Source organism: Lagopus muta, chromosome 2, assembly GCF_023343835.1.
Source record: "Lagopus muta isolate bLagMut1 chromosome 2, bLagMut1 primary, whole genome shotgun sequence".
Classification (NCBI taxonomy): Eukaryota; Metazoa; Chordata; class Aves; order Galliformes; family Phasianidae; genus Lagopus; species Lagopus muta.
This window is the reverse complement of record NC_064434.1, coordinates 8725022-8735203: the sequence shown is the minus strand read 5'-3', so window position 1 is coordinate 8735203 and position 10182 is coordinate 8725022. Positions and strand designations below refer to the sequence as shown.

General features: G+C 40.2%; 1 protein-coding gene across 3 annotated transcripts; it reads left to right on the top strand.

The window, feature by feature from the left end:
* Positions 1 to 681: 681 nt before the first annotated feature.
* On the top strand, positions 682 to 8517 carry TDRD15 (tudor domain containing 15). 3 transcript variants are annotated; one of them, XM_048937066.1, is made up of 3 exons: positions 682 to 898; positions 1259 to 1316; positions 2470 to 8517. In XM_048937066.1, exons 2-3 carry the CDS (start codon positions 1310 to 1312, stop codon positions 8445 to 8447), a joined length of 5985 nt encoding a protein of 1994 aa, XP_048793023.1. In that variant the 5' UTR covers positions 682 to 898; positions 1259 to 1309; the 3' UTR covers positions 8448 to 8517. The 3 variants fall into 3 exon arrangements, with proteins under 3 accessions (XP_048793023.1, XP_048793024.1, XP_048793025.1); XM_048937067.1 differs by having other exon boundaries at positions 1259 to 1320; positions 2474 to 8517; XM_048937068.1 differs by having other exon boundaries at positions 1259 to 1320.
* Positions 8518 to 10182: the final 1665 nt, after the last annotated feature.

Below are 10182 nucleotides of genomic sequence, written 5' to 3'. Positions count from 1 at the left end.
TCTACACAAAACACGGTACCTGCAAATAAGCAGTAAGTATTTGCAGATTAGCACATTTATGTGGGGGAGAAAAAAGAAAAAGAAAAAAGCATGCTACAGATGCTTAGCTGCTAAATCACTCTCTCCTTGTGCTGCAGACATTTATTTGCAGGTTTGGAGAGCCTTTCTTAAGACTCTGCCTCCTGTTAGAGGGGTTCAGGCAGGGAATGATGCCTCCTGCAGGAAAGCCTCCACGAGAAGCTGCCTGAAGGCATGTACAGGTGTGAAAACTTAACGTATGCTGCTAGGAAGAAAGCCAAGGCTGGCTTAACACGTTGGTTTTATAGCTGAAAAAAAGCACCAAATGGGAAAACGGTGGCATGGAGAGACTGCATAGGGCATTTCTACATTACTTTATTCATAGAATCATAGAATCCGTGAGGTTGGAGAAGACTACCAAGATCACTTAGTCCAACTGCCACCAGTCTGACCTACTTCCCACACCCCTCAGAACCACGGTTCTTGAACACATCCAAGGATGACGACTCCACCATCCGGGCAGCTTGCTCCTATACTTCACTGTTCTTTTCAGGAGCACTGCTTCTCACACCACGTGTCTTTATCGTGAGCACCTTTATTACGCCCAGAACGGGAAATTTAAACCCACACCTCTCCACCCCTCCCGCCCTCAGCACGAGGGACGCGACGCCTCTCGCCCATCGCCGTGCTGATTGGCTGAGCGCCGCCGTCAATCAACCCTAAGGCCCGCCCTGCACGCTAGCAGAGCCTTCGTTTCGCGTGGCGCGCTGGTCTCGGTGTGTTCGGCCGTGCTCCCGCTGCCATTTTGTCGGCTGGCGGAGTGCGGTGGTCTTGTGTTGCTGCTGGCGTCCGGGTGGCATCGAACTGCCGTTCTGTGGAGGTACTGGCTTTTACATGTCGCTTTCGTGCTTGTGAGTGGCGGTTTTCGCTGTGGGGTTTCGTCCTGCAGCGGCCGCGCGGGGGGAGCGGCGCGGTGCGGGCTCAGCCCTCGCTCCGCTGAGCGCCTGCGGTGGTGCTGGAGCCTCGTGCCGGCTGCGGGGCGGGCGCGCGGGGCTCTGCCTCTGTTCCGGGGTTCTGCTGTTGGTGTGCTCGGTGGTCTCGTTGTCGGGCGTGGTGGCACTGTGTAAATCTTTGTGGGTTCCTCACACCCTGATTTACCCTTCTGGGCTGTGTTGAGGAGAGCTGGGAGCTTTTAGAAAACAGAAGTTTCATTACGTAATGATTTCTTGTTATATTCTAGAGAGATACAGAGTCTGAGCCTTCTGAGAACTGTGCCCTGAAAGAACACTCCATGTCGGGTAGGTGAGTGTGAAGGAAGGGCTCACTTTGTAAGCTGTAGGAATAGGTGTGCTGTGGTGTGATGTTGTTATTTGGGGTTATGATAACTGCCCCAAAAAAACGCTGATGAGAAAAGCTGTTTCCATCTGTTATGTGTTTCGCTGAGAGAAACAAGGCGCCAAAGCATCAATGATGCGTCTTCTCAGTTTTGATTCTCAGATGTTTTTGTCAGGTAGACAAAAGTGTATTTTGAAGGTTTAGTTTTCTGTCTTATTATGGGAAATGGTGAGGAATTGAGGGAATTCCTTAAGAAACTGTTTGCTGGAGCTGGGTTTGGTACTGCTTCTATTGAGAGATTTTGTTTCCTTTGTGTTTTTTTTAAACTGTTCTGGAAAAGCCATGTGTCTGTAGCATCATCTCTTCCTTCTTCAGCACAAGGTGTTCTGGTAAGCTTTTTGGTGGAGTAGAACTAGAATGACAAGGATCAGATTTCTTCTGACCGCAGGTTATGTGGCCACTCACTCCTTTATGTCTGCTTTTGATGAGAGCTGCTGTTCTGTTAAAGAGCTTTGCAAACAGTGCAGCTGTATGTAATGGTGTAACACAGCAAGATGAAGTGTCATTGATTTGAAGAAATGATTTGCACTAAAACAAGAGGATGAGAAGAGTCTTTGTCATCCCAGTATTTAGAAGGAAGGAATGGACTGGAAACGCTTCTGCAGATAAATTCTTGTAACTGCAGATCCTGTAGGGCAAAACTCTGGACTGAATCTCCAAGGGAGAACGTAGTATTTGAATTTACTATGTAAGTAACCTTTGTGAGATGAGTAGAGGTTGTATATATATATACATATATATTAACATGGTAACGTATTTTCATGGTCTTGCACCTCCTCCTCCCTCTCTTATGTATTGTTTTGGAAACTAGACTATAGTCACAAGAGCAACACCAGATATATATATATTTTTTTTTCTTCAAGTATTTCTGGATATCTTTTCACAGAAAAAATTAAGTAAAAGAGGAAATTGGTAAACGTTAAATGCTTAGTATGCATTTTAGCTGGATCAGTAAAAAGATGCTATTAAAACATTCTAAAAGCTTTCTGTAAGGAATTAGTTGATAAAGTAAAATATGGAAATTTATCAGGCTGATCTTGCTCCTTTTCTTTGCAGACAGAATGGAACTTCTGACTCCCTCATCAGACATAGTAGATATGAATCTGAAGATAATTCACACAGAGTGCAGACGAGAATCCTTGCTTATAGCATTCAAGGGTGAACGCAAGGGAGGGTGTGAACCTGACTACCACATACTACAACAAGAAATACAACGTGTATTCAAAGGAAGAGATAATGTTGACATTGGTGGATCTTGCTTTGTGGAAGACAAAGAGGGAAATTGGTTTAGAGGAAAAGTTTTGGAAAAAAAAGGGCATTTTTTTGAGACCTTCCTCATAGACACTGGACAAGTGGTAATGGTTGAGGAAGTGCATGTTGCTTCTGCTTGTGATAAATTTTTCCAGCTGCCACCAATGATAGTTTGTGGGATTTTTGCAAACATAGTTCCTCTTAGAGAAAAATGGAGTCCCAAAGCCATAAATTATTTTTCATCACTGGTGGGATTAGAGGTCACAGGTCATGTAGAAGCTGTCACATCATACCAGTTGTTTATTCTTGAAGTACCGAAGATCATCAGTGATGTTCTTGAACTGAACTTAGGGAAACTTGCGGATAGAGATTCCTTTCGTCTTATTGTAGAAATGTTAAAAGTGTTTCCCCCACAGTTCAGGACACTGCCACAATTTCTGCAACAGAAACTTTCAGTCCAGGAGTTACTTAGTTTTAGTAATCCTGAGAAACCATCAGACTCTTCCTGGTTATTTTCAGATGTTCTTTTTCCGAATCTACCAGCTGACAGTAGGGTAAGTGTAAAAATAACTACCGCAGAAAGCCCAAGTAAATTTTACTGTCAGATACAGAAATGGCAAAAAGAGCTGGAAAATTTGACAGAAGCTATGTGCTTGTATTATGAAGATATCAGCACAAGAAGTAATACATTTTCTGATAGTTTAGGACAATTTTGTGCTGCCAAAAGGAAAAATGGACAGTGGCATAGAGGAGTGATAAGGCAGCTTCTACCAGACTTGTCTGTGAAAGTCTGGTTTATGGATTTTGGTAACATTGAAGCTGTACCATCTAGTTGTGTTAAGAAGCTTCTAGCAGAGTTCATGTCACTACCAATGATTTCATTTCCGTGTGCGCTGTCTTGTTTTGGTAATGATGATAAGGCAGTAATAAAACTTCAGCTGAAAAGGTTTATACAAGCCTTGGCAGGACAAAATTCTGTATGTATTTATGTTAACTCATTTGATGCCAGTGATCACTTGTATTACATTACATTGCCAGGTGAAAATTTTGGAATTAATACTGAGCATCCAGAAAAGTTGAATGAAGGAGCTGCCTTATGTGTCTCACCTTTGGAAACCAAAATCACCAATATTGGTGTAAGCTGCAGAGCACATGCTGTGTGCTTTACACGCAGTTCTCACAAGTCATGTGAGAGTTTTGCTGGAAATAGACAGACAAAAAACTGCTTACCTGAATGGGGTGAGTCTTTATCAAGTCATTGCAAACGTGTAGAAATGCAGATGAATTCTCATCATGCTGCTTTTGTGGTGTACGTCATAAACCCATCCAACTTCTGGATTCAAATGTGTGCGTATCAGAATGAGTTTCAAGCCTTGACAGAAAATATTGCAGATGTGTATAACCAGTGTGGAGCTGAGGAAAGAGTCCTTAAAAACCCAGAACCTGGATTACTGTGCTGTGCTCGGTATAGCAAAGATGGACATTATTATCGAGGTATTGTCACTGAAGTGCTTGATGTAAATGTTACTGTTTATTTTTTGGATTTTGGGAATACAGACCTAGTGCCCTCTTATGATGTGAAAACATTGCTTCCGGAGTTTTCCAGTTTGCCAGCTTTAGCCATGTGTTGTGAACTTGCTTGTGCTTTTCCTGTTGATGATATGTGGGTTAAAAAGGAGAATGATTTCTTCAAAGAGGTTGTATCTAACAGAGTACTGTTGTTTCAGGTCATTGGTAAGCATGGCAACAAATACACTGTTAATGCATTGTATAATATTGCTTCTCAGAAATGCAGTGTTGCTGCACTTATGGTTCAGGCTGGGTATGCAGAATACTGGGAAAGGAGATCAGATTCTGCTCTGAACGTGTCCAAAAAATTCCGAGCCCGGAATCAAAGCAGATCTAGACAAAAACATGTAAATGCACTGTGTGCCTCTAAAACTTATAAAAACAGCACATCACGAAGTAGACAAGTAGTTCAGAAGGAAAAAACAGTAAGCATGCCTTCTGTGCTGAGAAAGTCTGTTACACGGTCCTTGTTCGGAAAAGATGTTCTCTCTGAAGGTCGTAAACTAGAGCCTGAGGAAAAAATACATTATAAAGAGTTTGTGTTTAAACCGGGAGCTGTTTTTGAAGTGGTGTGTTCTTACAGTGTTTCCCCAGCAGATTTTTCATGCCAGTTGCAAAATAAACTGCCAGAGCTAGATAGTTTAATGAAGCAAATCCAGACTTACTATAAAGAACATACCCATCCTTACAAAACTGGACAGGTTGCCTGTGTTGTTAAATGTCCCAAAGATGGGAAGTGGTACAGAGCAGCTGTTGTACAGCAGATATCCCCAGATGAGGTTGATGTGATTTTTGTAGATTATGGCTATCGGGAAAGAGTTGTACTTAATGATCTTCAGGCTATTCTTCCAGATTTCTTAACTCTGGAAAGTCAGGCATTTCAGTGTGCACTTAGAAATGTACCCTTACAGACTGATGCATTTAATTGGCCTGAAGAAGTGTGTAGACATTTTAAAGACTTCATTTCTGCTTCTGTTGGACCACTGACTTGCACTGTCTATGCTCTTGTTCTTAGTTCAAGCAGTTTATGCAATATAGTTGACCTACAGACTCCATTTGTTGGTGCAGAGGAGTTTCTCAGGGAATGTGGACTCAACCACTCTGACTGTATTGAGTTGCAAAAGCTTGTACCTTTGGGTTCTCTGTACAGTTTTTTCTATTCAACTTTTAATATAAAAATTGGAAGCGAGGAAGAAATTTACATAACTCATATACATAGCTTTTCAAAATTCTACTGCCAGCTTAATCGAAACACTGAAACTATAGAGGCGTTGATGAAGAAGGTTAGTGAAATGAGCAAACTGGCAGATCACACAAAATGTTATACTAGCAATATGCGATTATGTATAGCTAGATATTTTGAAGATGGTCTCTTTTATAGAGCTTTGGTCTCTCCTATGAAATCAACGTCTTATTTGTATGCTGACTTTGTGGATTTTGGAAATAAGCAGATGACAGAGAGAGACCAGGTGATGCCTCTTCCAGACTCTGCCACAGACCTTATATTCACACCCATGCAAGCTATTAAATGCCGTCTGTCAGACTTCAGGGAGAAAAATGTTCCAGCAGGTGTTATTAGATGGTTTGAGGAGACTTTCCTTGGTAAACTGCTGAGGGCTGTGATTGTATCCAGAGAATCAAATGGCCAGATTGTTGTAGAGCTGTATGATGAACAGCTCCAAGTGGGTCAGAAAATTGAAGAAAAAATATTGGAGGAATTGGCAGTTGTTACGGATTATACAGAACGATATGCTGGAAATCACGAAGTGGCGCATCACGTGGAAGTTGACAAAGAAGTTAAAGAAGGAAATGCTAAAAATCATGGAAGAATTGAATTGGAAACTAAACTGGTACATCAGGTACGTAACTATTGCCGGACAGATGCAGAACAGCATTTTGGAGATGAAGAGCAAGCTGATGGTAGCACACATGACCTGCATAGTGAGTCCTCCAGCCCATTGAGTTCTGAGGACAGTGAAGAGCCACTTTTTCGTGAAACTGTCTGCACTGTCCTGGAACGCAGAGAGAAACATCTGGATGGAAAGCCTGCTTCTCTATCACAATGTTATCCTTCAGATTTGAATGGAATAGCTATAAATGCTCCCTCTGAATCTTGTACCAAGCAACCAACCAGTACAGGTCAGCAGGAAAAGAGTAATGAGAACGTTTCTGAATTAACTAGTCTTCCTCCACGTGATATTCAGATGAATTCTGAAGTGGAAGTGTATATTTCTCACATAAATAATCCATCAAGCTTCTACATTCAGTTTGTAGAAGATGAAAACTTAATAATTCAACTAGAAGAAGAATTAAATGAAAGTGTGGTGAATAGCCATCGTGAAAGTGGCTTAGATGAGCTCAGGGTAGGGGATCTCATTTTAGCAGAGCATGCCGCTGACAGTTTTTACTACAGGGCAGTTATCAAAGCTCTGAAATCAGGAAACTCGTATGAGGTTGAGTTCATTGACTATGGAAATACAGCCGTTGTAAGCCCTTCCAAAATCTGTGGAATTCAAAGAAAACTCTTAACTTTTCCGAGGCTCAGCACTCATTGTTTCCTTAGCAAAGTAAAAACTTCTGATGAAAGCTGGACTGATGAAGGTACTTCCTATTTTCTAAGCAAAATAAATGGTAAGCCAGTCACTTGCAAGTTCACAGAACGACATGGAGAGCAGTGGGAAGTGGAAATAATTTGTGATGGGAAGTCTTTGTCTTATGATCTTCAGCAGAGAAAAGGCAAGGCAGGATTGCAAAACAAACCAGTGCATGATTGGGAAAGTATGCCAAAACAGATTCAGGTTACAAATGAGAGTGCTCAAGGTGGGAAGTCCATGAATGGCTTAGGGGATCAGGGGGAAAATTGTGCTGTTAACATGAAAAATACTTTTGAAACACATATAGATATCCCTCCTCAAGACTTAAGTTCTGGACAGGTAGAAAGAGCAGAAGTAATGAATGTTTCAGTGGATGGAGAATTTAATGTGCAGTTAGTTAGAAATCTGCAAATATTAAATGACTTAAACGTAATGCTGGTCAAAGAAGCACAAGTAAGTGGTTTGCTTACAGTGGAAAGCATTGAAGAAGGGTTGGAGTGTATGACAAAATCTGAAAGGAACTTGAAGTGGTATCGCTCAAAAGTGATAAAGATGTTTATCAGGGAGAAGTTAATGCTGGTTTATTTCATTGATTATGGCAACTGTGAGGTGGTGTCCTTAAATAATGCAAAGAGTCTCAGTAATGAGATGAAAAGGATTCCTAAACAAGCTGTGTTTTGTGAATGGGTTTGGTTTAAAAAACTGAATATTCCATTTGTCCCTATAGTAAATGCACTCCTAAGTCGCGAAATAAGGATCTTGTTTCTGAGATATTTGGAATCCTCTCATATCTGGGAAGTAGAAATTTTAATAGGGGAATTTCTGCTCATTGAGTACTTGGATCAGCCTTCAAGTCTTTGTCAGACTATTGGATCGGAAAAATCCGGGAATGTGGACTTTAAGGAATTTGCTAAATCTGTCAGATTAAATTCAGTCACGTGGATACCTCTGCAAAGTGACGGAAGGTACCCTGGGTTTGCAACTATGGTTACTGATCCTTCAAACTTCTGTGTCCAATTTGAAGACACATTTGATTGCATGAAGAAGTTGACTTTGCTGCTCTCTGATATTCCTGAGAACTTGCCTGCTTTGCCTGAAGAATCTGTAGCTCCTGGTACCAGTTGCTTGATCCAATTTGGAGTGGAAGCACAGTGGAACAGGGCAGAGATTAGTGAAGTGACAAGTCAGTCTGTTGTTCTTACATTTATTGATTATGGCTTTTTGAAAAGCATCCCCTATTCAGCTATCCATAAACTTAAAGTTATTCCAGAAGCTCTGTCTTACTTACCACGCTTGGCATACTCTTGCTCTTTACATGGTATGCTTCCTGCTGCAGGGGAATACTGGAGTAGTGAAGCCAAGCTTCTGTTTCAAGAGCTTCTTGGTAAACCTGGTCTCATATTTCATTTTAACCACTATGGCTCTGGAATGAGATTAGAGGTTGATGTTCTGTATGGGGAGAGTAATTTGGCTCATTCCTTAGTTGCTGCTGGCCATGCAGTCTACTCTACAAGTGGGTGCAGCCTTACTCCACTTGATAGAAATGAATCAGCCAAACTGCATTTGCAACCTAATACAAATTCTAATTGTAGTAGAAGTTGTGAACTAGCTTGTAATTAAATCAAACACTTTTTTTGCTTTACTTTCATCAGGGAAAAAAAAAGTGAAATAAAAAAAAAAAAAAAAAGAATCTGAAGCATGGGACAGTTAGTGATAAAGCTTCAAAAATGGGTTCTGATAGGGTGCTCATATGCCAGCAATAAAAGATCTGAGTTCAAAATAAGACCCCCAAAAAAAAACAAAAAAAACCACCCAAACATATAGACTACACTGTGAAGGAAGTTTTCAGCAGTGTGATGACATTAAAAGTAAAATTGATTTCTCCTAGAACACTCCCAGAAGCACTGGTTGTGATTCTGATAAGCCCCAATCTATAATGACAGTCGTGAAATTGAAAGAGAACTTCAGTAATAATTGAACTGCAGGTTTAGAAGAATAACTTCCTTACTGCATAAGGAACTTAGGAAACTTTCTATTTACTTTGTTGAGACTAACCTCACTGTAGTGCCAAGCGATACTTAGTTTAAATGCCTGTGTGGTTGTTCTAAGGGTTAATGAACTGCTTCTTGTTTCTGGTTATCACTCAGTTGTAATAGCACATCTTGCTTGTCTTTGTGTTTTGAAAGATCTGGATGCTTAAATGGCAGTTCTGTTTGTGTAGTGTTCACATACAGCCTAAATATTTTTAAATGTGTTTTTTAATAATGTAAAATATATTGGTTTAATTTGGATGTGTTTGTACATCAGTGCTTATCTCTTGTTACAACATGGAGCCCGGTAATAACAGTGATATAAAATAAATCTTTCTGATTTACGAAGATTGCACACTAGGTTTATTTGTGAGACTTTTATTTTTAATGCATAATGAGTCTACTTTGAGATAGTAGTTTCTCTTCTGAAGCACTAATAACCAAGCTACTTAAGCTAAAAACTAAATAATAGAAGGTATTTTCAGGATTATACAGTACCTGAAAAATGAGAGGACTTTGGCCGTTAATGTTACTAACTTTCAAGATAGGGCATCATAGAGTTATATTACAGTTGTTACTGGGGTGCTAACTATGGATTTTGTTTTCAATCTTGTTTCTTTAATGAGCACTTCCCCTACCCTCAACTTCAGACATAACCACACTTTTTTTTTTTTTTTTTAAGGGAGAGACTATACTGGTGAAGTACTTGAGATAAATCTGTACTTAGAAGAAAGACACAGGGGCATAGATGACTTTTCCCTTTTGCTTTTTAGCAAGTGTAATTCTGAACAAAAAAAAAATATTACTTTGGTCTGGTAAAACACAGCTGGAAACTACTGCTTATCATTTAGCGGTGTTCTATGTTATTTTTTTCTGTAAATTGTTTAAGTGACGTTGATTCCTTTTTTTTATGAGTGATAACCAGTTATGTGGAATTGAAATGTCTGCATGTATGTTGATGTAGTCAGTGTTCTGCCTTCTTGATAAGAATAAAAAAATGCTAATCTTCTGTGACCAGCATGCCTTGCTGAAGTAATTCTGTATGTTTTGAAACTTTTTGACCTCAGTGATAGGTGAATGCATTGGAGAAAATGTGTACCTTCTTTGTGAGATGGTGCCAAGGAATGTTCCTTGCCCTCTAGGCCAGCAGCAGTCGAGTGGATTATTACATCTATCCTCATTCAAGGTTTATTTTTGACTGCTGTACAAATGGTGCAGCTTTTCTGCCTGCTCATTTGTAAAACTTCATAGATAAAAGTCACTCTTCATCTGTTCTGTTCTGTGCTGCTAAGTTATACTCTCATTGGCACACTTTACAAAGGAAG